The sequence below is a fragment of the Camelina sativa genome, chromosome 20 (assembly GCF_030686135.1).
Source record: "Camelina sativa cultivar CO46 ecotype springtype chromosome 20, ASM3068613v1".
NCBI classification, from domain to species: domain Eukaryota; kingdom Viridiplantae; phylum Streptophyta; class Magnoliopsida; order Brassicales; family Brassicaceae; genus Camelina; species Camelina sativa.
Genome location: NC_141899.1, coordinates 21,583,677 through 21,610,074, shown reverse-complemented (window position 1 = coordinate 21,610,074; position 26,398 = coordinate 21,583,677). Strand labels below are relative to the sequence as shown.

General features: G+C 34.9%; 9 protein-coding genes, 1 non-coding gene and 1 pseudogene across 15 annotated transcripts in view; 6 read left to right on the top strand and 5 right to left on the bottom strand.

Annotated features, from left to right (window-relative positions):
- LOC104771204 (uncharacterized) overlaps positions 1-24,879 on the top strand; it is a 49,508-nt gene extending 24,629 nt beyond the window's left edge. For 2 of the 3 annotated variants that reach the window (XM_087504753.1, XM_087504752.1), the window contains exons 2-10: positions 22,831-23,085; positions 23,276-23,363; positions 23,459-23,572; positions 23,669-23,751; positions 23,851-23,965; positions 24,053-24,144; positions 24,238-24,303; positions 24,406-24,499; positions 24,643-24,879. In XM_087504753.1, coding sequence (XP_087360879.1) covers positions 22,844-23,085; positions 23,276-23,363; positions 23,459-23,572; positions 23,669-23,751; positions 23,851-23,965; positions 24,053-24,144; positions 24,238-24,303; positions 24,406-24,499; positions 24,643-24,750 — 1,002 coding nt within the window. In that variant the 5' untranslated portion in view covers positions 22,831-22,843 and the 3' untranslated portion in view covers positions 24,751-24,879. Of the gene's footprint in view, positions 1-22,736; positions 23,086-23,275; positions 23,364-23,458; positions 23,573-23,668; positions 23,752-23,850; positions 23,966-24,052; positions 24,145-24,237; positions 24,304-24,405; positions 24,500-24,642 lie in introns of those variants that run through there. The other variant, XM_010495697.3, reaches the window with a different exon arrangement.
- Positions 1-26,398, top strand: part of LOC104772645 (PWWP domain-containing protein 1) — a 94,594-nt gene that overhangs the window by 24,629 nt on the left and 43,567 nt on the right. The window lies entirely within an intron of this gene.
- The window catches only part of LOC104771203 (long chain acyl-CoA synthetase 7, peroxisomal), a 55,356-nt gene that overhangs the window by 24,629 nt on the left and 4,329 nt on the right, over positions 1-26,398 (top strand). The window contains exon 2 of one of the 2 annotated variants that reach the window (XM_087504750.1): positions 26,190-26,365. In XM_087504750.1, coding sequence (XP_087360876.1) covers positions 26,239-26,365 — 127 coding nt within the window. In that variant the 5' untranslated portion in view covers positions 26,190-26,238. Of the gene's footprint in view, positions 1-26,019; positions 26,366-26,398 lie in introns of those variants that run through there. The other variant, XM_010495696.3, reaches the window with a different exon arrangement.
- Positions 2,059-3,117, top strand: LOC104772650 (mitogen-activated protein kinase kinase kinase 20-like). Its single transcript, XM_010497241.2, has one exon. It carries the CDS (start codon positions 2,149-2,151, stop codon positions 3,112-3,114), a length of 966 nt encoding a protein of 321 aa, XP_010495543.1. The 5' UTR covers positions 2,059-2,148; the 3' UTR covers positions 3,115-3,117.
- LOC104771208 (peroxisomal adenine nucleotide carrier 2) lies at positions 3,375-5,341 on the bottom strand. Of its 2 annotated transcripts, none has more exons than XR_015592707.1 (5): positions 5,019-5,341; positions 4,594-4,825; positions 4,272-4,418; positions 4,020-4,195; positions 3,375-3,935 (listed from the first exon to the last, which is right to left on the bottom strand). XR_015592707.1 is itself a non-coding variant. In XM_010495701.3 (5 exons), exons 1-5 carry the CDS (start codon positions 5,153-5,155, stop codon positions 3,650-3,652), a joined length of 960 nt encoding a protein of 319 aa, XP_010494003.1. In that variant the 5' UTR covers positions 5,156-5,341; the 3' UTR covers positions 3,375-3,649. The 2 variants fall into 2 exon arrangements, 1 of the variants encoding a protein (XP_010494003.1); XM_010495701.3 differs by having other exon boundaries at positions 4,020-4,177.
- On the bottom strand, positions 5,515-6,153 carry LOC147919277 (uncharacterized). Its single transcript, XM_087503918.1, has 2 exons — positions 5,716-6,153; positions 5,515-5,607 (listed from the first exon to the last, which is right to left on the bottom strand). Exons 1-2 carry the CDS (start codon positions 6,151-6,153, stop codon positions 5,515-5,517), a joined length of 531 nt encoding a protein of 176 aa, XP_087360044.1.
- LOC104771207 (putative polygalacturonase At3g15720) lies at positions 8,140-10,513 on the top strand. Its single transcript, XM_087503378.1, has 10 exons — positions 8,140-8,242; positions 8,321-8,440; positions 8,531-8,668; positions 8,759-8,902; positions 8,981-9,010; positions 9,093-9,300; positions 9,522-9,603; positions 9,770-9,878; positions 9,978-10,094; positions 10,177-10,513. Exons 1-10 carry the CDS (start codon positions 8,240-8,242, stop codon positions 10,414-10,416), a joined length of 1,191 nt encoding a protein of 396 aa, XP_087359504.1. The 5' UTR covers positions 8,140-8,239; the 3' UTR covers positions 10,417-10,513.
- Positions 11,922-17,011, top strand: LOC104771206 (mitochondrial Rho GTPase 1). The gene is made up of 15 exons (XM_010495699.3): positions 11,922-12,134; positions 12,353-12,580; positions 12,898-13,030; positions 13,211-13,360; positions 13,632-13,808; positions 13,954-14,208; positions 14,421-14,489; positions 14,565-14,620; positions 14,715-14,796; positions 15,097-15,308; positions 15,435-15,504; positions 15,879-15,991; positions 16,085-16,235; positions 16,331-16,517; positions 16,651-17,011. The coding sequence occupies exons 2-15, from the start codon at positions 12,360-12,362 to the stop codon at positions 16,722-16,724; spliced, it is 1,950 nt and encodes a 649-aa protein (XP_010494001.1). The 5' UTR covers positions 11,922-12,134; positions 12,353-12,359; the 3' UTR covers positions 16,725-17,011.
- On the bottom strand, positions 17,642-17,744 carry LOC147919276 (U6 spliceosomal RNA). The gene has a single exon (XR_015594194.1). It is a non-coding gene; the product is annotated as a U6 spliceosomal RNA (small nuclear RNA).
- LOC104772649 (LOB domain-containing protein 22 pseudogene) lies at positions 17,920-18,540 on the bottom strand (annotated as a pseudogene).
- Positions 18,522-22,655, bottom strand: LOC104771205 (kinesin-like protein KIN-14S). Its single transcript, XM_010495698.3, has 12 exons — positions 22,300-22,655; positions 22,092-22,196; positions 21,743-21,834; positions 21,493-21,592; positions 21,145-21,408; positions 20,767-21,046; positions 20,499-20,660; positions 20,193-20,408; positions 20,056-20,093; positions 19,783-19,946; positions 19,571-19,687; positions 18,522-19,488 (listed from the first exon to the last, which is right to left on the bottom strand). Exons 1-12 carry the CDS (start codon positions 22,307-22,309, stop codon positions 18,688-18,690), a joined length of 2,349 nt encoding a protein of 782 aa, XP_010494000.1. The 5' UTR covers positions 22,310-22,655; the 3' UTR covers positions 18,522-18,687.

Sequence of the window (26,398 nt, the reverse complement as noted above, 5' to 3'; positions counted from 1 at the left end):
ATGTATAGTATATCTCAGAATGCATATTATCAACCGGAGCTAAAATTCTATAACATGATAAATAAAAATATATAGAAAACATGCTTGAGATTTTATCAATTTATGATCAAATGCTTTTAACCAAAAACATTGCCAGAAATAACATATTACTAAAGTACACCATGTTTTTTTAAAAAGACGAAGCTGAGGTTGCATCACAAAATTAACATATGAAGGGTTTTAGACATATATGTAACTTGGATTAGTGAACGGATGTCGGGTTTAATCATTTCACCATTTACGCATTCTTGACTTGGTCGGAAATTCTATTATGACAGGCGATGCACTTGGATAACTCCGTTGTAGTGACATAACAGTAAAAGTGTTCATCAAACTTTGTATATTTGCATTTAATGTGGGATATCAATATATTTAAATGATTTCTATAATTAGGTCAATGATCGACTTTCGGTGTTAGAAATTTTAAAATGATGTTTTCATTGGATATAAATATGAAATGTACTCTTCGAGGGAGATTCTTTAAATCATTTTTTGTTACTACGTTATATATTATTGATTTACCAGAAAAACATTACTGCGACACTAGACAATATATATATATTTTATATATATATATATATATTAGTAAAATAAGTATGACTTTTATTTGGATTTATTTTTTAAACTTTAAATGACTAATTATATTTATATTCAATGATTTTTATTCCTAAAAAATTTAAACTAAAATCCCTCGCAAATAAATATAACAAATAAACATTATCTTCAATAATATATATGTTGTATGTTACTTAGTAAAATAAGTTTAGTGTTTATATAGATTTATACTCAAAAATTTCAATAAATATATTTAAGCTCAAAAATTTATATTGATAAAAAATATTTTAAATTAAAATCTCGCGCGTGCGCGGGTTCAAATTCTAGTATTATATATAAAGTGAGTTATTTACTCTCTCTCTCCTTATGAATCCAATTTCTAGTAACAATATTTTCTTCAAAGTTATAGATTTTTTTAAGTCTTATATGCAATCTTTATTCCTTACTAACTTTTTTTTTGTTTGTCAAAAAATTCCTTACTAACTTACTATTGATGAATTGTTAATTTAAAAAAAAAAACAGAATATCATCATCGATTTAGAATTATAGAAAATTGTAAATTACAAAAATTAATGCATTTATAATTAAAGTTTAATATGTTTCATGTGTGAAAACTGAAAAGTATTAAAGATAGATTGCGGGAAACTATGGTGTAGTGGTAGTGGTAGTGGTAGTATGGTGTAATGGGCTCGCGTGAAACTTTGGCCTGGCTCACTCACGGTAATAGAGTCGGATATGTTCCGTAACTTCGGCGTTAAGGAATCGATCTTAATCTACTCCCTCTGTATCAGAATACTTGATTTTTTAAGATTTTCACTAGGATTAAGAAAATAATTAATGTCATCCAAACAATACAAATGATTAACCCAAAACAATAAATGATGTATATAACCGTGTGCTTTTTTTTTTATGCTTAGAACAAATGGATTGATTTAATAGTTTATTTATAGTAAAAGCAAAATCATTAAATAGTTAGTTGATTTTGAAAATAAGAATGCATTAAATACTCTAGAAAATCAAGTATTCTGATACAAGAAAAAATCCTAGAACATCAAGTATTTTGATACAGAGGGAGTATATACTATTTTAAACATTAGAGAAAATATATAGGAGAAACCAAAGAAAAAAAAACGTTCCGATCGTAGTGCCCAAAAGAAAAGAAAAAAAAGAAGCAGCCAAATAGCCAATGACCGCTCGGTAGCATCGAAGAACGTATTAAATGCAAGATCTGCTCCATATATAGAGCCAACCACTCGACCCTAGAAGTTTCCTTTTTTTCTAGTACCAACAACAACCGCTCAACCCTAAAAGTTTCCTTTTCTCTCTCTCGTTTTGCAACATCACAAAAAAGTAAATATTGAGAGGTCACCGTCTCACCGACTTGAACCCTAGCTAACTCTATAAAAAAACTATAAGTTTCAATTCTCTTCACCAAAATTGCCATTCAATTGTTCTCTCGCTGCAGCTTCAGTTTTCTCGAGTGTCGCACAATTTCTTCAAAGGTTCTAACTCGTTTCGAATTTGAAGAAACAACTCTGTTGTATTGAAAAGATCATGGAACCAAACGAAGAATTCGTGAAGGTTTTAGGTAAAGGTGCTGATAGTTATGTTGATCTCGTCAAGTACACAAGAAACGACGGCTCTTCGTTTCACGCCGCCGTAAAAAGGAACGAAGAAGACTCTCTCCGTAAAGAGATTAAGATTCTTTCCGAACTCAGAAGATGTCCGAGAATCGTGCAATTCTTTGGTGATGGTTTGGAACAAGGTTTCGACTGTGAAGGAAACAAGGTCTACAAGTTGCTTCTTGAATACGCATCCGAAGGGAGTTTAAGAGCTTTCATGGACACATTCAAAGATAGAAAATTACCCGACTTGATGATCAGAGACTTCACGCGGATGATTCTCGAAGGCTTGGTATCGATTCACGGACACGGTTATGTTCATTGTGATCTGAAGCCAGATAATCTCCTTGTCTTCCCTAGTGGAGATTCTTACGAGTTGAAGATTTCTGATTTTGGACTCTCATTACAAGTCGGACAAGTTCCTAACCACTGGGAACCCTATCGGCCGTTTGTTGGAACGCCTTATTACATGCCGCCAGAGTCTCTACGCGACGGTGCTGCCAAGAAAGCCATAGATCTGTGGTCATTAGGGTGTTTAGTGTTGGAGATGTATATGGGTAAGATGCCATGGCCATGGGTTGTATACACTGATCTCGTGCATATGCTCTTGAATGGTAATGCTCCAGAGATTCCAGAGAGTTTGCCTTACGATGCAAGGGAGTTTATTCAAACGTGTTTTGCAAGGAATCCTGAGGACAGGGGTAGCGCCTTTGAGCTACTGTCGCATCAGTTTTTGCATCCAGAAGAAGAGACGTTCGATTTCGTCTTCGTTACGGCTGAAGGTGAAGTTGAAAATCAACCGACAGAACAAATATGGAAATTGAAGAGTTTTCCATCTAAGCCTCTACAGTTTAAGAAAATTCTGAATAAGTTGTTGAGGTTGCAGAGTGTCTTCTGAAACTCTGTGCTTTATTTTGACTTCGTTACTTTTGTAAGCAGATCAAGCCACTACATTATGATACTCGGTCCACAGAGACAAAATGTAGGACTGGTGCCAACAGTATAGATGTCTGTCTCTTAATTTGTTTGTAACTACTACATTTTCTATCATTAGTTTTTTACTTTGAAGAATTTGTTGGGTATCTGTTTCTTTGATCTATCATGTTTTCATCAGCATATCTTAATTTGTCTCTCTATATGTAGTTCAAAAATCAAACGTAGTGAAAAATATCTCATAGGGCATGTTCAATATCACTGTCACATGAACACCTACACAGAGATCTTCATTTTATTACGACTGAAGAAAACAAACATAACTACACAATAACCAGAAAATCTCTAACCCCAGAAACTCAATCTGGCAACAACAAGAAGCTTTATGCGGGACCTACAATCAGATCTTTACTAAAACAATCAATTGTTCTTGAAACGAGAAACACTACAATACTTGCCTGTCCGATAATCCTTCAGTACAGACCGCCAAACCAAAGTCTTTACTCTTGCTTGGCCTTTAACCTACCCTTTGCGACAAACAGAGTTCTTATTGCTAGAATAAAAATCCATGTGGTTGCAGTGATTTTCTCCTTGATCATTAGTAGCAACGCCGAGCTCAGAACTGTCTTTAAGATCTGAGCCTGCAAGCCTTTAAAGAACCCTAGGACCCCTTCCTTTTTCCATATAGCATATATTACCCCAGGAATCGTTTTCTTGATTCTTTTCCGGGGCTTCTTTGCTTCATCTTCCTTCGAGTCATCTGCTGCTTGAATCATCACCTTACACCTACAAAAACCCATGAATGTATATATATCAATATCCCACTGAGCGACACAACGCTGTAATTCACATTTCACAGGAAGCTGATACCTGATTGCTGGATATGTGATGACGGTGGCAGCACTCTTTGAGACCGCACCTAACACAAACGCCCTAAATGCAGAGAGGACTACAGGGGAAGAATCTTTCTTTAATTTTGCATTTCTTTTTTCAAGGAGGTTCTGTTTCAGCTGATCAAACACTGTATACTACAAGAGAGAAGCTCACTTTTCAGCTAGTCACATGATTGGAGAGTAAATATGAAGATTGGTGATTTGAAATGACAATATATATATATGGTACCTGAATCGCTGGATTAGAGGTCAACAAAAGAGAGATCCCAAGGCCATCAAATGCATTTCCCCAAGAACCATCGGTTAAAGTCTTCCACAGGCCTTTTGATTTTCCAAACTCGCTTGTTTGCATCCTAGATGAAGCTGTATCTAGAGGCTACACAAAACAAAGAAGTTGAAGTTACTATGCATACATACAGAAGATATAGAACACAGAAAAAAAAGAAAAAAAGTAGCAGAGTTGTTTTCATTCCAACAGAGATGGAATAAAACATGTCAAAACCTCATCACAATTTTGAAGCAGAGGTGTGAGTGGAGAAAAAGAAACGTACTTGGGTCAAAAGGGAGGTACAAGCACCAGCAGCAGCAGCAATGAGGAGATTGGCCTTAGTACCAATAGACTTGGAACCAATCCTTTGAGAATGCAACCTCTTGAAATAGCTATAACTATAGAAGTAGATGAAGGAGGAAATGAAAGACTGCAGATTCTTAGTCCCTAGGCCTTGATACAAGGATAGAACATTTCCTGATGAGATTGCTTCCCAAAACACATCTGATAGGTATCTGATGAACCACCCACACACAAAAAAAGAAACGATTACTCTCGAAAAAGAAAAACTCAATCTTTTGACACAAACAAACTTAAAGGCCAGGTCTAAGTTACGAGGATCTAATCAATCTACACAGAAACCAAAACCTAATCTAAGAAGAAGAAGAAGAAGAAGAAGAAGAAGAAGAAGAAGAAGGGAGAAGAAACCTGTATTTCTGCTGACCGCGAACACGAATCTCAGCCTGGAACTTGGATTTACAGGTATCAAGAGGGTATAAAATGGTGGTGCTGAGAAGCGATCCAACAGCTCCGGAGGTGGCTTCGGAGATTGATTCCAAATCCATATCTCTCGATTTCAAGATGCGAAGAAGCGAGAGAGGTATGGGATCATAAAAGAATAATAATGCTCTGCTCTGTTCCGTCTTGGGATTTTAAACAAACAAACAAAGAAAAGCCGTGTTTGTTTTTCTTTTTTTTTTTTTTTTTTTTTTTTTATCTGATGTTGACAAATGATATCATCTTCTTCTTCCTCTTTTTTGGTTTAGTCGGTCAAATAAATGGTATAAGAAGATTCGGGTCACGTGGTTTTCATGTTTATAAAACCGGCTCCGACCAATTCTTCTTCTTAAATTAGACGGTTTAAGAAGACCAACACTAATCAATTTTTTCATTTTTTTTGGACAACAAAGTACAAAAGATTGGCTCAAACAAACCAATGCATAGGAATATTATTTACACAGGTAACTAAGTACGATAATATGCGAATACGGCGTGCTAAATTATCCGCTTTACCAATCTGAGAGTGAAGGACATTAACCAAAAAAAAAGAAGCATACTCTTCTTTATCCACCTGTATGTCCTCCAAATAAGGCGTAAAAGCTGGCCACTCGGAAGGCGAAGACACCATCTTCACTAAATCGGAGCAGTCGGTGAGGAAAACAACAGATTGATTATCCGCTCCAATCATACAGCGCATAGCCCACATAAGGGCTTCAATCTCGGCATGAAGAGGAGATAGACTACGACGATGATTGGAAGCACCCATAGTAGGGACATCACCCCAGGGCGAAGTACAAAACCATCCTCTACCCGCAAAACGATCTGTTGCTTTCCAAGAACCATCTACGAAACAAATATAGTTCTCGAGAGATCTAGGAACCCCTAATCCCCCACTTTCACGGTGAACTACCGCAGCGGTAACATCTGAAGCTAATACCATATCATCTACTTGAGCCAGAGTCCATGCTTTTGCCTCATCCTCCGCTAACCGCAAAATGGCAAGGGTATTTGAATCGAGGTTACCAAAAAGTTTATCATTTTGCGCTTTCCAGATATACCACATAATCCAAGGGAAAAATTCATGTTCTGGAACATTTTGTAAACCAAATACTATGCATGTAACGTTTTTGTTTTTGTTTGCTTTATTGTATGGAAAATCCCCTATATAATAAAACGGAAGTACACAACATTGTTTTGTAGACCATATAATTTTAATAAGTTTGTTACAAATAGGTTATAGATTAAGTTTTAGATTATTTGTATAGTTTAGATTTATTGTTTCCAAAAATATTAAAGAGAATATTCTAAAGAATCATTTGATATCATCTAACTTACTATATTAATTTTCGTTATTAAATTATTCATCAAATAAAACCTTTGATATCTAACTTAACATATTAATTTATTAATTATCATTATACTTCACCTCTCATTTGTATATATGAGTCTATTCTATGAAACAAGAAAAGTATCATATTATTTATTATAATTAAAAATAGTTTTATTTCTGCATATACCATAAGTTGAATTTTTAAAAACAAATATAATTGATTAAATAATATATATGATTAAATATTCAAGTTTTATTAATATTATTCTTTAAAAATAATATCTATTGAATTAAAAAATTTACTGAGTAACGAGTCAAAATTTGAATATTTAAATTCAATTTCATACTTTTTTGTTTAATTTTATAATTTTATATAATATAAGAAACTTTAAATAATTTATTTTGAAATATTTTTTTTTGAAATATTGAAACTTGATATTAAAGTTAGAAACTCTAAACACTCTAAATTGGTTTGTTATAGCAATGTCAATAATGTCACTACAATATGATAGAATTTCAAAAAACCAAGTATATTAAAACAAAAAGTATAACAATATATTAAATTACTCATAATATACAATAACTCACTTTTTAAAAACCAAATTCACAAAATTATGTCTTAGAATGACATTCAAGTTATACATTATTGAAATAGCTTCACGTACATAAACTAATACAACATATTAAAAATTTATTTTAAATTAGAAATATACAAAATTTTGTATAAAATAAAATTTTAACCAGTGTTATAGCACGGGTACTTATCTAGAATCATTAACAATATAAAACTTACAAAATAAGTGTTTTGTTCAAGTCATCATATTTTATCCAAAAAAACTTTTAAAACAATCACATAAATTGTATTTTACATAAAAATTACAATATAAATAAAATAAATTTCAACTCGTGCTTTAGCACGAGTCTTAATCTAGTTGCAGTGTATAACCAAAAAGAAATTTAATAATTCACTGACTGACCATAGTAACCACTAAAAGCTTATATTATTTATATTTTACTATATAATATTTCTAAAACTAACCCTAAACTACCTCTAATCCTATTTTCCTAATTTTTCAAAATTTCTGCTATATTCTTAATTTAATTTATTATTTTGGCTATCAGGCAAATTAACCCTTATTGTATTCAACATTTTACAAGAGAGATGTTGTTATAGAGTGTGCAATGTATTCAAAAACAAGAACAAGGATTTGATTGATATTTAAGGAAGCAAATAATTTAAGTAGAATTTTAGATATTTATATGTAAAGACTAAAGACTAATAATATGCATGATTCAGATGTATGTAGTAGATGCATATTTATATAATTCACTGACTGACCATAATAACCACTAAAAGCTTATATTATTTATATTTTACTATATAATATATCTAAAACTAACCCTAAACTACCTCTAATCCTATTTTCCTAATTTTTCAAAATTTCTGCTATATTCTTCATTTAATTTATTATTTTGGCTATCAGGCAAATTAACCCTTATTGTATTCAACATTTTAATACAAGAGAGATGTTGTTATAGAGTGTGCAATGTATTCAAAAACAAGAACAAGGATTTGATTGATATTTAAGAAAGCAAATAATTTAAGCAGAATTTTAGATATTTATATGTAAAGACTAAAGACTAGTAATATGCATGATTCAGATGTATGTAGTAGATGCATATATATATATATATATATATATACCTGATGAAAACCTTATTCATATAACCTACACTACACCATCTAACTAATACCTACTTTTTGCACACAAAAAAAAAGCCTACATATTCAATTGATTTTCATCATCTCTATTTCACAATGGTACATATCAAATAATTATGTCTTTTTTTTTAAATAGCATTTGTTTGATACTTATTGGTTATAACATATTTTTTATAGGAAATCATACTACATATCTCCATATTAATAACTTTTCTATATTTTGGTCTTGTTAATGGCCAAAATTACAACGTACTCGATTTTGGTGCTAAAGGAGATGGTCAAACAGATGATTCAACGGTATTTTATTTTCTATCCAAAATATATAATAATTTTGTAAATATTCAAAATCTTATTATTTTCATTTTTAATTAATTAATTATATTGAAGGCTTTTGTACAAGCATGGAATGCTACATGTAGAGGGGACGAAAACAATACAACACTTCTTATTCCCTCAGGACAAACATTTCTACTCCAACCTATTGTGTTCAACGGTCCATGTAAATCTACCTCCATAAAAATCCAGGTTTGTAGACAATCCATTAAATAATGATCAATTCAATTGTGATTAAATTATGAACATCAATTAAATTTGCTTATATTTATTTGTTTGAAGTTGGATGGTGTCATCATTGCACCTAGCAACATCACCGCATGGTCCAACCCCAAATCTCAAATGTGGATTGGTTTTTCATCTATATTTGGTCTAGTGGTAGATGGTTCAGGAAAGATCGATGGTGGTGGTTCGTCCTTTTGGGAGGTAAAAGATTAATATATATTTTTTGTTACTTATTAATATATTTTTATTTGTCATTTAAAATCATAATTTTTTTTTCAGCTTAAACTGAAAGTTTCTCAACGACCTACAGTGAGTATATCAAATTTACTATATATTTTTTCGTAAATTATAAAAATTTTTACTCATCATTCAAAATCACAAACAATTGCAGGCATTACGTATTAATAGATGTAATAATCTCACTATAAAAGGAATTTCCTCGATTAATAGTCCAAAAACCCATTTATCAATCAAATCATGCAATTATGTTGCAATATCAAAAATAAACCTTTTGGCTCCTGAAACAAGTCCCAACACAGATGGAATTGATATAAGTAACTCGACCAATATCAACATATTTGACTCTACAATTCAAACGGGTAAGTACTTCGTGAAATATCATTTAAATATTTTATGTATATATGATTATCGCAAAATAAATGAATTATAATAGTTTTTTAATTAAAGGATTGTTAAACCAATAAATTATAATAGTGTTATAATTTATTTATTTGTTAATTTTATGGTATAAATTAGTTTTTAAATTCTTTAAAGTGTGTATAGCATAACAATCTTTTGAATTCAATCCTTGAATTTTCAGGAGATGATTGTATAGCAATCAAGACAGGAAGTTTCAATATCAACATCACACAAATTAATTGTGGACCTGGTCATGGAATAAGGTAATTCCTGATATTAATTAAATTTATTGAATTACATCATTAATGATAAATATAAATATAAGTTTTCTTGCAAAAAAAAAAAGAAATACCTATATTAAATTGATTGAAGGACTTGGTGCACCCAAAAAAAATAATATTAAATTAATTTTATGTAATGCGATAACAGTGTAGGAAGTTTAGGAGCCGATGGAGCAAATGATGCAGTTAGTGGTGTTCAAGTGGCGCATTGCACTTTCAATGGAACGATGAATGGAGCTAGAATAAAGACTTGGGAGGTATTTTTTTCTTCTATACTAATTATTCTATTTTATATACAAATTAATAAAATAATTATTTAAAAATATTTTGAATTGAATCTTAATTTTGATTTATAGGGTGGCCAGGGATATGCAAGAAATATAAGTTTTGAGAACATTACGCTCATTAATGCCAAAAATCCAATTATAATCGACCAACAATATATTGATAAAGAACATCCTCATGCAAACGAGGTAAATTTTTTATAATAGAAAAATATACTAATTTTTGAGAGTATGAATAAATTTTGAAAATATATGTATTTATATCTATTAGGATTCAGACGTGGCGATTAGCAATATAAAATATGTTGGCTTTCATGGAACATCATTAAATGAAGATGCTATAACGCTTAAGTGTAGTGTCACCACAGCTTGCAAAAATGTTGTTATGGATGATATTAACATTACTATAGAAGATGGAAAGACGCCTAAAGTTTATTGCCAAAATGTGGAAGGAGAGACTGATGATAGCGAATTGTTGGGTGACTGCTTTAAAAGTAATAGTACATCTTAGTTAATAAATTGATGAAAAATTGGCCACATTTTCTTATTATTATAAAACAATGTATTTTTGTTTGTTAACTATATAAATCAATACATTGTTGTTTATATTTTTTCATAGAAAAAAAAATCAATACAAACAAAATTATGTTGTGTTTTAGGAGAGATCTTGGTTTATGTTGCTTTTAATTGTCGTTGATTTAGTTGTGTATAATCGTAGGATTTCTAAGAATAGAAGAAAGTAATTTTCATTTTTATTGTTATAATAAGAAAATTCTAACACGAACTAGTTATAGAATTTTCCCATAATATATTTTGTTTCATAAGAAATAAAAAAGAGTTTACTATTTAGATTTTTTTCCCTTGTATACACAATAAATTAAAATAAATGACACATGTTTTCTATAGTTACTTTTGAATTTGTTAATACATATCCTTTATATATTATCATGCTCATTATTATTTTGATTTATCCGCTAAATTGTATATATTTAACTTTTATATGTTATACGAATATCCAAACCATAATATCATTTCAAGTGAGAGTTCTATATGAATCCTTTTATAACACATGATAAAAGACGATTATGATGAACTAAATAGAAACCAATTGATATCAAAGAATTTGTTATGTCATGAAAATCAAAACTAAATTAAAAACACATGAGAGTAAGTATGTCGAAGATAGTATAATAAAGATTTTGTAAAACCGATCGGTTATTTTGTGTCGTCTTAATAGTCAGTATTCTAATTATAAATATGTCAAACAGTTTATAGTAGAGAACCGAATTGACACTAAAAACCGAAAGTCTCGATTTGGTTGAATTCCATTCTCGATTGTTTAAAAACGGATCAAACAATTTAAATTTTGATCAACACAACCTATTAATATTACAATGAAAATTTAAATCAATTAACATTGACCTATAAAAAGAGCTGAAGCATGATATATAAATATCAAATTCAATAACACTATTTTATGCATGATGAAATCAGTGATTAAATAATAATAAATTAGATTTAGATTTGGCTCCTATAAAAATCCATAATCAAATTTTAGTTTTTTCTTTTACACCCTTTTTATTAATTCTCATGTTCAAACCGATTTTAAGCTTTTCCAATTTGATTTTCTCTTTCTCATTCTTTGAAAAATTTCGAATAACTACTTTATATAGATATTTTTTTTTCTTTGTTTGTAGGGATTCTATAATAAGATGTGACGGTAAATGTGAGCCAATGAGTATTTCAAAATTTAGAAATTCAAATATTTTCATCATGTTTACACACTCCATAAAATCTTTTGATACATTGTACATATAAACTTTTGATAGGAATTAATCCTAACTTGGTGGTTAATAGTTATGAAATTCACCAATCGTACAAGACATTCTAGTAAATACATGGTCAAATACAAAAATGTTACTAAATATTTAAAATAAAAATCCCTTTAAAAAAAAAACTACTTATAATTAAAAAAAAAAAAACAGTACTTGGTTATTACGGAAATACCACTAGAATAATCATATTCACAGACAAAAAAAGTTAAAAAAAAAAAAAAAAAAAAGAAAAAAAAAAAAAGCTTACTAATTTTTCTCCTCCTTCACGGCAAATCGTCACCGCCACATTCCTTCCCCAAAAGCAGAATCTAGGGTTTTGTTTTTCTAAGGGTTTTTAATCTTCTTCGTGGCTTCGCTCCTTCTCTTCTTCTCTCAATCTCAGTCTCCAGTTTAGGTAATTTCTCGTTTCGTTATCGAAAGCATTGATCTTTAGGTTAGCTTTACTACTTCTCATTGATGTACTCTTTCTGTTGTTGTCTTCGTTTCTGAATTCTTCACGATCTTCTTCTCTTTTGATGCTCACGTTTCTGGGTTTTTTATAGTCTTGTTGCGAAGTTTCAGTAATCTTTGTACTTGATTCCTGATTTGGAGCCTCTGTAATTTGTGTCGCAGTTTTGAGATGGCGAGGTACTCAGCTGGTACGGTTGATTGTCCTGGTTCACCCAAATCTGTGAGAATCGTTGTGGTTGGTGATAAGGGCACTGGCAAATCAAGCTTGATTGTCGCCGCAGCTACGGATGCTTTCTCTCCCAATGTCCCTCCTGTTTTGCCTGATTACAAGTTACCTGCTGAGTTCTTCCCTGACAATATACCCGTCACCATTGTCGACACTTCCTCCAAGTATGTCACTGCATTGCTGCTAGATTGTTTCTCTTTTCGATTAAGGTTACTTTGAAGGAAAACGATCGATGCTAGTTTTATATAAATAATGTGGCTTTTGGTGACGGCTTGTGTTTAGGCTTTTTACACTTTGAATGAACCGGGAAGGATACTATTAGCTCAAAATTCTTTATTTTTCTTTGGGATAGCACTGTGCAAACTGTTTAGCTACTACTGTTTGCAGGGTTCCGAAAGAAGGGTGTATGATATCCATGCGTTGACAGCTTTGTTTAAGTTCTTGATGTATCTTTTGATGTTTTTGTTCGTTATGTGTTCAGGCCAGAAGATAGGGACATGGTTGCTGAGGAGTTGAAGCGCGCAGATGCTGTTGTTTTGACTTATGCCTGTGATCGACCTGAGACTCTCGACCGGTTAAGTGAATACTGGCTTCCAGAGCTTCGGCGATTAGAGGTTTGATTCTCCTCTCCCTATTTTCTGTTTGCTCATGTCAATTCTTGCTGTGGTTAGAAGGTGTACAGTATCTTATCTATTGATCATATCATTTTCCTCGTGCTAGAAACTATAAAGATTTGATGTGTCCTAAACTTTTCCTGTTTCTTATTAAGATTTTCTTGTGATCTTTTTGAACAGGTCAAAATTCCTATTATAGTAGCAGGGTGTAAGCTTGACTTCAGAGACGACAATAACCAGGTCAGCCTCGAACAAGTGATGTCACCTATAATGCAGCAGTTTCGGGAGATAGAGACATGTATCGAGTGTTCTGCCCTGAAGCAACTCCAGGTTTCATGGCTTCTCTATTCCTCTTGAGATGTTATATATTCTTAGTTAAAACATGGCATAAATATTTGTCTGAGGTTGTTTAGGCATGTGATTCTCTTACTAAGAAATTTTAAGGACAGTAGATGTGCTAATTTTTTTACCTAAAACTGAAATGTTGTTGTGATTGGTTTGGACTTCTATCAAGCATGAGTTGGAAATGCCTAGTCAGAAAACAACAGTCAATTATATTTCAGGTCTGAACTATCATCCTAATGAAAAAGCTTTTCTGTAGGCACAAGAAGTTTTCTATTATGCACAAAAAACTGTCCTTCACCCAACTGGACCTCTGTTTGATCAAGAATCCCAGGCACTGAAGCCCCGGTGTGTAAGGGCATTGAAACGTATCTTTATACTCTGTGACCATGATAGAGATGGTGCTCTTTGCGAGGCTGAATTAAATGACTTTCAGGTTCTTATGTTTACCCTTCTTGTGTTCATGAGCTTTTGCTATTTCGTCTTGAAATTGACTTCGACCTGTCCTTCAGATTTTTAAAAGAAGCTTAGAGTGTAATTTTGTTATCCCCATGACGCACCTAATAGTTGTTTTACAATAGGTCAAGTGCTTCCATGCACCATTGCAGCCTTCTGAAATTGAAGGTGTCAAGAGGGTTGTGCAAGAAAAGTTGCCAGAAGGTGTGAATGAAAGAGGACTGACAGTGACTGGCTTCCTATTTTTACATGCACTTTTTATTGAGAAAGGGAGGCTCGAGACGACGTGGACAGTACTCAGGAAGTTTGGATATAATAATGATATAAGACTTGCTGAAGAATTGCTTCCGTCTTCATTATTCAAGCGAGCGCCCGATCAGGTAGATTTGCAGAAATAATATCTATTGCTGTTTCATTATTTTATTTGTTGGTGTTTCAATAATCTGTTACTGGTTGCGCTGTTTATCAAATATTAGATTTGGAGCCTAGTAATAAGAATTTTCGATGCCTACATTATTGCACACGGTTATCTTACAGCTCACATCAACTTGTGGTATTGTGCAGCTAATGGTTGTGTTCATTGTTTTTGTAGAGTTTTGAGCTGACAAATGTAGCAATCGAATTCCTGAAGGGAATGTATACCTTGTTTGATGACGACAAGGTAAGTCTCTTTTGTTATTATGTCTTAGTGTCGAGTTGACAAATATAGTTTTCAGACTGAATTTCTACTTTGCAGGATAATAATCTGAGACCTCAAGAGATCGAGGATCTTTTTTCAACTGCACCTGAAAGGTACTTCTTCCACCTCCAGAAGGCAAGAAACATGTAATTTTAATTATGGTAGTCTCCATTATATTGACGTGCTATACTCAATTGTGAATGGCAGTCCTTGGAAGGAATCACCTTATGAGGATGCTGCGGAGAAAACGGCCCTTGGAGGTCTATCCTTTGACGCTTTCCTGTCAATGGTAATCAATTCTCCTCTTTTACATGCTTAATACAGAAGGAAGCATTTCTCGTGCATGCATTATACATATACTCAGCCTTTTTTTTTGGTTTCATTTCTTTGATTTTGTTGATTGACAGATTAAAATGTCACTCAATTCTCTCTTAGACGTGTCTTTATTTTTTATAACATACACAATTTATCATTGATTGGGTTATATGTGGTTTCGTGATTGTGAGTGGATTTCTTATCTGGGCCTAGTTTGGTCCATTGCACTAATTCAAATTTTATGTGTGCTAATCTTTCAATTTTATTCTTGCAGTGGTCACTGATGACACTATTAGAACCGGCTCAGAGTGTGGAAAATTTGATTTACATTGGATTTCCTGGTGATCCATCGACTGCTATTCGTGTTACTAGGCGAAGACGTTTAGATCGCAAAAAGCAGCAATCTGAAAGAAAAGTTTTCCAGTGCTTTGTTTTTGGACCTAATAACGCTGGAAAATCTGCATTACTAAATTGCTTTCTTGGAAGGTTTGTCATGTTAACTCGTACCACAACCTGTTGCATTTTGAAAATATACACAGAGAGTACAATTCTATGTTTGTAAGCGTGGGGACTTCTCCATCTGATTTACAGTTATGTTTCTCTATGATCTAGGTCATATGCTGATAACCAGGGATCAACAACTGATGTGCGTTATGCAGTAAATATGGTCGATGAATCTGGGGTAAGTCAGTATATGTATGCAATTTGAAATCATTATATCTGTGCGCGGATAAATATGCATGTATTGTAGTTTTGATATATTCTGTCCTTACAAAGAAATCTTCAATGAACAAAATACTGAACAAAAATGACAAAGCTGAGTATTATTTTGGGGACTGAGACGGGAACTAGCTAGGTATCTATGATGAGTTTTTTTTTCTATGGGATACATGCTTTTTTTTAACTAGGGAGTTCCATACAAAACTTTACTGATGTGCTACTTTTCAAGATATTAGAGATGTTATTTGGTTGTATATCTTTTGGCATGCTTCAAGGCTGCTTTCTTTTGAGTTTCTGTATGTACTTAATCTGATGATTGCAAATCTATGAGTGTAGGGTGCAAAGAAAACTCTTATCATGAGGGAAATTCCAGAAGATGGAGTTCAAGGGCTATTTGCATCCAAGGAATCCTTGGCTGCTTGTGACATAGCTGTCTTCGTGTACGACAGGTAAATCATTGGTCGAAATATGCTTGAGTAGATGCCTTTTCATTTTTCTATCTGTAGTTTGTGCGTAACAACTGAGTTCATTGTTTTCTCCAGCTCGGATGAGTCTTCATGGAAAAAAGCGACGGAGTTGCTTGTAAAAGTTGCAACTTACGGTGAGTCCACTGGATATGAGGTCCCTTGCCTCATGGTTTCAGCAAAAGACGATCTTGAATCATTTCCTATTTCCATCCAAGAATCCACCAGGGTAGGGTTCTTATTGATCTTCGAGTCTATGGGTTGAGTATAACATGAATACTTGTTTGCATACATACATATTTATGCACACGGATCTTCTTGCAGATGACACAAGATATGGGAATAGAGCCTCCAGTATCCATCAGCTCCAAATTGGGGGATTTCAACAACTTATTCCGCAAAATCATAACTGCAGCACAACATCCTCATTTGAGTATTCCAGAGACTGAAGCAGGAAAAAGCCGCAAACATTACAACAGGCTAATCAACCGTTCTCTTATGGCCGTCTCAAGTATGTTTTCTTTTCCCAGAGGCCTAAATTCTTGACATGAATTTTCTCACAAACAAACAAAACCGTAACAAAAAAAAAGCTTCGGACGCATGTTTGGGTGAAGTCTAATTTCAGTCTCATGATTTGTAAACAGTTGGAGCTGCTGCTGTGGTCGTTGGGCTGGCTGCTTACCGTGTGTATGCCACAAGAAAGAGCGCTTCTGCCTAAGAAAGATATAGAATGAAAATTCTAATCTATTAAGGTGCAAAGACGAGAAGAAGATATTATCAAATCTCTTGTTCTGAGTTTGTTTATCATTTGCCAAGTCTTGACCAACTTGATCCAGAGTATTGTTTTTAGAAGTTTAATGGAAATGGGCTTTGTTTGAAGTAATTGTGGAAGAAGATCTGTAGCAACACAAATATTTAGGGACTACAAAAAAAAAGAAGAAGAGAACATTGCCAATAGACATTTACATTGTGTTGATTTCTTCAATAACAATAGAACTTTGTCTTGTTGTTGTGTGTAATCTTGTTCATGTTTAACCTGTTCTCCGAATTAACCCAGCAACACTTTTTAACTCTTCAAAAAAAAAACAAGAGGAAAAGAAATCGACACCCAGATGGATGTGTCCTCAATTCTTCTTTCATGAGTTAAAAGGATGATCTTGGATCCAAGATAGTTACATTTGCAACCAAATTTCAAAGAACGCTATTGCTCAATATATCCCGTTGAGAATCATTCTGTTACCAAAATTTGTCACTCTTCTTGTTCGTTTGACTCATTTTAGCAATCTTTCATAGACTTTTCTGTCCTACAATGGTGAAAACGATCTTCTGAGCTTTGCTGCAGTTGATACTTACCGAGTTTAGCTGGTGTTATTTTTGCCTTAGGCGGAGAAATCAAAACTTTATAAGATTTCTTGACTAAGTTCCAGTTCTTTTTGGCTGCTTATGACTGGAGAGACCCTATAATTTTGAACTTGGTTGTTGCGTTGGAGAAGCCAAAGTAAACTGAAAAATATTCTTTTTTTTAACTCAAGGCTTGTGCTTTGGACAAACCCGAACAGCCAATACCGAACACTACTACTATCTATCGTTTAAGTGATCCGAGAACGAGCTTCGTACTGATGGCATGAATGGAAAAAAAATTTGGACCATTTCTCAATTTGTGCGTGTCATCCTTGTGCAGGGGCCATGCTAATCTTTTTTGTATCGTTCCAATTTTATCGGATGTCCCCGAAAGGACAACCACTTATGCGACTCTAACGCTATATAAACACAGCTTTGTCTCATCAGCTAGACGATGTGGGAAAAAGTGCTGTTGTCTTTAGTTAAATGGGCCTCTTTTTTCTTCAATGTTTTTATGGGCCTTTTCTTATTTCGCACTCGTTCGAGCTATTTTCATATATTCAAAGATTTTTTTATTCAATCAGATTCCATTGATTGAACTCGTGTCTTTCGCTAGAAAACCTCCTCTTCCACGGGCTTTTAGTGTCCTCATATTCATCGATGAAACCTGCCTTCATATTCACTGTCGTTGATGAATATTGAAGTTGAAGACACCAGATGTCTTCTTGTAACCCATTGAAGTTATTACCGGAAGAGCAATATTGTTGTTGTTGTTGTTGATTTGGTTCTTGTAGGAAATCGAACTGTTGTTGTTTGCTTAGATCACAAGAACTTGAAAAACTCGAGAGATCCTCTGTCTCTTTCCATCTGGATTTTGCGGTTCTTGATGATGATGAGCACGGTCACGGAACATATCCAGTAGCTGAAGAACAATTTCCAATTCGTTCTGGTATTAAAGCTTTCTTATGATGCCATAGCATCCATCAACAGGATCATTGGCATGACAACCATACTGAAACATGACTGTATGCATAGCTGCGTCTTTCTCAGGAGGGGATTTGATGATCTTGGTGATGTAGCTGACTCCAAATAGCTTATGCGCGTTGAGGAAATTGGCGGTGACGGTCGTGAGGGAACACAAACAGACACAATAAGCATCCGTATGAATTTGAGCTTGAGAGATCAAAAACCATTGCACAAGATCTCTTTAGAGTTTAACAATTTGAGGATAAAAAAGAAAAGAAACAGAATCCTATCTTAAAAGTTTTACAGACGACGACCTGAATGTTTTAAAAGCAAACACTTTCACAAAGACAGTGAATAAAAAAAAATCCAGAGACCTATTGTTCCCTCCGAAGCATGTCAGAGGCGGATGAAGAAGAACAAGAAGAAGATCGTATCGCTACGAGGGATGGTCTTCTGTTCTTGAACTTAAGGGGACTCCATACCACCGCCTTCTTCTGCAATGCAATTACCGTAGGATGGCTCGGCTTCCACGAGCTGCCTCCTCCTCCTCCTCCTCCTCCAAGAGGACTCTTCATGAATCTGCTGTTTTTCATTGCATTCGGAGTCACCAGATTGTGGTCTGGAGAGAAGAGCTTAGAGTATCTCGCCTTTCTCGGGTCACCACCTCTGAATGAAGGAGGAGGGCGTGCTGGTGTTGTCATAGATGACGATGATGTTTCTGGTCTAGACGTTGCAATTGAGACTCTTCTTTTGGCCAGGACGGTTTTATTGCCTGATCCAATGGCTGATGGAGGAGCTGGTCTGAATGCGATGGAGCTTCTTCTTGATTTCATTAGAGTACTCACGTCCATCAGTGATGATCTTCTGAGGCTGTTATTATTCTCTTTGAATGGTCTTCTGAGGCTGTTATTATTACTATTCTCTTTGAACGTTGTATCAGAGAATCTCTTAGAAGGACCCTGAGATGGTTGTTGGGGCATGAAGTTTGTGATTCTTCTGAGTGGCATTCGCATTTTTGTAGGAGCCAAAGGTGGTTTTTTCTCTGTGATTGTGGGTAGTGTCTCTCTCATATGTTTAGATGTTGTTGATGATGATGATGCAGCTGCTAGAGCTCGTGTCTCCTGCTTGATTCTGGTCTTTCTTTCTTCTGCTAGTTGAATTTCCAGATCTCGAACCTATAACATGATTTAGTTTTTAACCGTTAGTTAGAAGAAGAAAACACAGAACATACTGAATCCACTATTTGACACGCATTACCTTATCTTGAAGTCCTCTGCATATTTGTTCTCTAGCACTGAGGCGTAGCTTTAGTTCCTGCACGCTGTCCTGCAGTTTCTTTGTTTCTTTGTTTTCCTCCTGTTTCAGCTTCTCGGCCTGTTTATTATTGTTAGAAAGGAGACAACAAAAAGAAAAATCAGCTTAAGATATGTTAAAGCTTAAATGAACTGAAGTTGGAGGAATCACGTTACCATTTGTTTTAACTTGAGTAGCTCAGACACATCTGCCTGTTTCCGGGCAGGTCCACTTTCAATTCCCCGGACTCTACTTGCAAAATTTAAGGAGCAAAGTGTCTCTCCTTGATCCGCGGAACTTGGGCTAATCTGGACAAACATTAATGTCTTGCAATCTCCACCTGTATAAGTCACAATGAAATAGACACACCATTCAGATGAAAAACAAGATGTCGTATGAATCATGTGCCCCAGAAAAAGGAGAAAAAAAGAGGAAAATTGGTACTTTACCCAAAGAGTTTTGCAGCATATGGGTGAGCTTTGAGTTTCTGGAGTCGCAAAAAAGGAGGGAAAAAAATGTCATGAACATTAACCAGGATATCTTATATGCAAATGTCTTGACGAAGGGGAAGGAAGTTGGGAAATACCTGTAAGGAATGTGGCTTGTTTTGGATGCAAGGGCAGAGATAACATCACCGAGTGCCGAAAGCGACTTATTGATAAACTGAGATTCTTTCAGCCTTTCTCCTTCAACTTCTACCTTTCCTACTCGCTCACTGCCAGCCAAGTCCACTAACCAAAGATGACTTCTGGTTCTCTGACCATTTATCAAATTCTCTCCCTTCACTGTCACTCGCAGCAAGCTGAACAAAAAGAAATCTCTGGTTGGTATAATAAGTATGTAAAAGGTTTCGTTTCACATGATTTTAGATTCTAAACTCTATTTTGCTTACCAATGAGATCGGCTGCTTTGCTCATTTGCAGCTGTTGAACCCACAGATCTAACACAATAACCTTTCTTGAGCAGATCCCACACTCCATCTGTATTGTAAACTTGAGCTTCGACTAATCCTGGGACTTCTTGTGTCCCTTCTGCTGATTGCTTAACCTCCAACCTTTATCCACACAACACATACCGTTAATTTTGTTTTTCTTAACAAGAAAGAGATAAATTGTAAGGCGGTCTATTCTACTACCAAACAAAAATAATGGAAGACCTACTTTTTAGAGGGCTGGTTTGAGTTATCTACTAAGAGGTCCCTTATCTTCTCATTATAAACCTCCAGCATGCTAACCGATAGCTCAAACTTCATGAGATGACTTCTGCTTTCTGAACAGCGAAATAGCTCTTCTAAGGTTCTATAGTTCACTCCTCTATTCTCTGGTGTTCCCTCCATGGTAAATGTCTTGCCAGTGCCAGTTTGGCCATAGGCAAATATGCAGACATTATATCCATCCAGCACAGAAGTAACTATAGGTTTTGTCTGTGCAAAAACAGTCTCTGCAAATGAAGGTACAGTCAGATTAGATCGTTAGGTGTAGTGTACGAAGATCATAGGTTTAGACAAATAAAGTTGCAAAGGTAGTGTCTCAATTTACCTTGGCCATCTTCAGGCTTAAAGACATGGTCAAACTTAAAATGCTTCTTGGAAGAATCAGATGAAAGTATCTGGAGCTCGTTTTCCTGTGATGGATCAAACTCAGCTACAGAAGCACAGCCATTTGCTATTTCAGCTTGGTTTAGAGGTCTGCATCTACAAAAGACCCTGATATTTCCCTTAAGTTCGATCACTTCATTGTATAACCGTTTCCTCTCTGATGACTCTTTCAAGTACTGTTCTTCCAGAGTTCCAAGCTTAGTAGCTGCCATTAAAACACGTTAACGAATATCAGGTTACAACCAAAGCAAACAAGTTTTGCTAATATTAAGACAAGAAAGGTACTGACTCAAAAGCTGGAGAGCCTTGGAAATTTCAGGTTCTACAAAGGAAAAATTCTTGATCTCTTTCACGTGGTTCGATACCAAAGCATGTTCATCCTTCAAGACCTAAGACATAATATAAAAAGGGTGAACATAAAACACTAGCAGAAGCAAAATTCATATTTCATCTTGAAACAACCTCAACTTACTATTGCAATTCACAAGTAACTGTTGTAATAGTGTTGATTAAAGAGGAGGAGAAAGAAAGTAGAGTACCTTAATTCTGTCACTGAAGTCGATAAACTTCTGCAAAATAGGAAGCGTTGGTCCATTGGCAGGAGAAACTACTGGATTCTCACTTTCTTCCACTGTTTCATCCAAATCAGTAACGTCATATCATATTTCAGAGTCAAAGACGCAAGTGAATCTACAAATACATACTATATAGTCTACCAAACAAAGTTTCCAGAAGATTCACGGGATATGTTAGCGACGCCCAAAAACCTAATTCTGATAATTGAAGGAGAGAGCCGATCTAATTCACAATTTCGCAATCGCAACAAAAATAAGTTCTCTACTGAAAATCACAATTCACGACGAGAAACCCCAAAGAAGAAACCCTTACCAGAATCGGAATTGTGATTTTTAGCAGAAAACTCCTTCGATTCACATGACAAAGCACCATCGTTGCTAATTTCTTGATGTTGATCTGAAATAAACCCTAGATGATCTGCGAAACCATCAAAGAAAACGAATCAAACAAAAAATCACAGATCAATCATGAATCTGTAAGCATAAATCACAATTACGACTACAGAAACAGAACATAATACCTCCTTCCATGGCGGATCTGCGCTAAAGAACCCAAAGAACGAGAGAACCCTAAATTCTGAATCAAAGAGAGAGCGAGAGCGAGAGAGAGAGAGAGAACAAGAGAGAGAGAGAGAGATTGAGAAAGAATTAGAGAGAGAGAAGGAGAGTGTTGTAGGTAAAATTGGGGAGAATTTGAATTTAGATGAGTAAGAGCCGTTGGATCTAAAGAAGCTTTGTAACGTCTATAATCATATTACCCAAAGAGGAGGAGCGTGCGTGAGAGAGAACATGGATCCGGATTCGAATCCCGGTTTCGGGTTACTGAAACGGATCCTAACCTTTTTTTTGTTAAGTTTTCAAACCTCTGGTTCCGCTTGGAGCGTGCGTTTCAACGAAGAAAAGGATAAAAGATTTTATAAATTAATAAATAGCCCCTAAACTTTTTGGTTTCTTTACTAAAAACCCCTGAATATGCTAATTTAACATGGACAACCCTCTGTTACAACTGTTTGAACAAATCTATTTCAATTTCATAGAATATTCGACATCAGGCTCGTTTCTGCCATGGCTTGTTCTTCAGTACCACCAAATTGCTATCTTCTCCGTAGTTGTTCGTTCTCCACCACCCAATTCCTCTCGCCTTCTCTCTCTAGCGGCTTCTCTGCTTCTCCCACTTCGAGGCTAAGAACATGTGTCAAATTCGACAAGTTTCAGGGTGAGTCTCCTCTTGAACAAACGACGTCAGCTTCAAAGGAACTACCTTTAGAAGAACCTCAAGACCAACCAGAAGAAGAAGACGACGATGAGTTCAGTAATTTTGTCCATTTGTTTTCTTTATTCGATTATACCTTTTGTTCTGTGAATTGGGTTTTCTTATCATTGTGAAGGAAATAACCATTGGATTTGATTAAAATTTGATCGCTTTCGTCAGTTTCTGTAACGTTTTGTGGAACATGAGGCTAAAAATGATGTCTTTTTTTCTTTCTTTTGTTTCAGCTGTTTGCCTAATGATTTGGAAGGAGCTGTTAGGCAATCAGGTGAAGCAGGTGCGGCATTTGTGAACTCCGGAGGAACAAGAGCTATTGTAAGGGATAGTGATTCAATCTGTAATGTTTGATGGACTTTAGAAAGAGATTTGGTAATCAGCTCTTAGATTTATGACTCACTCAAATCTTGCAGGTGGAGCTCTTAATTCCCCAGCTGCAGTTTTTGGATGATGAAGGTGCACAAGCTGAACTTTGGGACCTTTCGCGGGTTTTCGTGGAGACCCTCATTAAAGAAACAGGTTGTGAGGTGAGCTAACGGTTTGTGAAACCTCTTTACATGAAACACATTTGATCGAGTCAGTCAATAACAATAACTCCTAGTCCTTGGAATTGGTTTTGCTAGCGAGTTAAAGCCATATTTCCAGATGCTGGAGCTGCTGCATTGCTCAAATATCGGTGGAAGGATGCAACTTTTGGATTTGCTAGGTATGTTTGCTTCATCCTGAGGGCTTTGATAGTTCTACTTCAACAAAGTCTGTGAAAATGGAATAATATGCAGTCATGTTTCTTCTTGTTGTGATGCAGCTTAAGTGACCGGAAACCAGTGGAGAAAGAAGATGAGATTATTGTCATGGTTGTTCCTGATTACCAAATGCTGGAATATGTTGAGAAAATTGCAAAAGGACTTGCTGATGACCCGGTAACTAGCTCTCTCAATCCTAATTTTGACTTTGCCAAGAACCTTTTCTTCTAACATCAAGAAGTTTTTCCTTTGTGTTCTTTCAAGCCAAGGCCTCTCATTATGTGGAACCCTCGTCTTATAAGCGAGGAAGTCGGGGTTGGGTTTAACGTGAGAAAACTAAGACGTTACTTCCTAAGGTAAAAGGAAAAATTCTTTATGTGACTTCTTGACAAGGTTTTTTTTTACTTGAACATCATCAATAACTGTTCTTATCATTTTGGCTCTTATAGTTCTTTTACTACGGTTTACTCTATGAGACCTCTGGCTGCTGGTGCTGTTTTCAGGTGTTATCCTGGGTAAGACTCAAGACTTGGTTTTTCTTATCTGATTAAGTCCATGTAAATTCAGTGTAACGATTACAAGCTGATCACTTTATTTTTATCCTTACTATTCTCTAGAAAATGGAAAGTCTTCTATGATAATAAAGACAGACCAGGCCGGTATCTACTCGCTAAAGAACTCATCGGTCGACCTGATGCCGAGGATCTTGAGGTTAATTGACTACTAGATTGGATTCCTATGATTTTATTGAGTTGACAAATCCTTACACGATGAAAGAATTTGGTGCATATCCTAGTTACATAAGCTTGTTTTGCTGCAATTTCATATGATGAAATGTTTTTCTTATATTGCAGATAATATATGGGGGCGTAGAAGAGAAATCAGATGAAGAAGGGCCATCTCTATTGAGCCAAGCCGCTGGAATTTTTTCATCGATTAACAGGTTTATGAAATCAATGTAGAGATGATAATCCTCTCCCAAAAATTAAACTGTTTGGAACTAGAAATGTAACAAAAGGGTATACTGTATATCTTTGTATGCTAATACACCATAATGAAATATAATTAGTACTCGCAAAGAGTTTTATGCAGTTCCTCGGTGTATGTTTCAATAAATCTCTTTCTGGTCCAGAGATAGTAGCTGAGAACTTCAACAGCATAAATAGTCCATATATTTTTAATTAAAGATTCCAGTGGTTGCTTCTGAACAACGACTGAGCTTTTTGATGATATGACGCATATTATAGCATCTCTGCCTAAGCCAAACAATTGTAAGATTTGTTCAAGACTCGAGAGACCGGGAGAACTTATGTGAGTATATATATATATATATATATATATGTTAGCCTAGAGAATATAAGTGCCTGAGTGAATCAGCTGCAAAGATTTCACTATTTCAGTGTCACACCGTGACCAATCACAACAAAACAGTCCAGGTTTGATGGGCAATGAATGTTTGAGTCTTTGCTTCTTAGACACCATGGATATGTTGATAAAGATCAAATATTTTATTGAAATTGTAAAATTTATCCACATACAACGGTGGGCACTTCGGTTAAAGTTCGAGTTCGGTTTAGGTTCGGTTCGGTTTGGTTTATTCAGTTTTCATAAAACTCTAACCAAACTCAACCAAAGCTAGTTTGGTTTGGTTTGTGTTTGGTTTGGTTTATGCTCGGTTCGGTTTGGGTCGGATCGGTTTTAGTTCGGTTCAAAAAAATTAATCAATGTAACACTAACAAATAAATTCACGGTTCGGTTTGATATCTTAAAATAAGCAACAAGTTATAAGTTGAATAATTCAAATAAATCATAAAAAGAAAAATCTAAAAGAAAAACCGTAGAGACAATGACGTTGATTAAGAGGGCACGAAACAGAGGATATGAGAAACAGAGGATATGAATTTGCTTTGACGTCGGTAGAGTTTTACTTTAGAACATAGGGTTAGAGACATCAAAACCTAATTCTATATTAATTAATTTGTTAGAAAAATTATAGAAAACAAAAAAAATCAAACATGTGAGAGAGGAAACGATCGTGGGTTAGTGTTACCTATCTACAAGTTACAATAACATTAATTAAAAAACACATTGGGTTTTCGGGTTAAGGAAAAATAGAACCAAATGATTTGAATGTATATTTGGGTTTGGTTTGGGTCAGTTTGGGTTCGGTTGGGTCGGTTCGGTTTGGTTCGGTTCGGTTAAAATGCCCAACCCTATCCACATAGAGAAGCGTGCCTTATTTTGACGTAAGCGATATGTGAGAAATGTACATACTCCAAAAATATGTGGTTTAGGGAACTTTATAGCCAGCCGTAGCAATCACAAAGATTACATACCATTTTCATCTTTCAGTGTTTTTTAATTTATATGATTTGTTACGTCATTTTCTTTAGTTGATCAGTTTATTTCGTATTCCTCTAAAAAACGCAAAAATTATCGAGAAAGAAAAAATGGAATTTTCATCGCCGGCACAACGTCGTCTTGAAACCGTTCGATCTCACCTGGATTCTTCTCCGGCCGACGACCAAACATCTCTCTTCCTCAACGCCACCGCCTCTGCTTCACCTTTCTTAAACGGTAAGCACCTGAGATTAGCTTTTTTTGTACCAC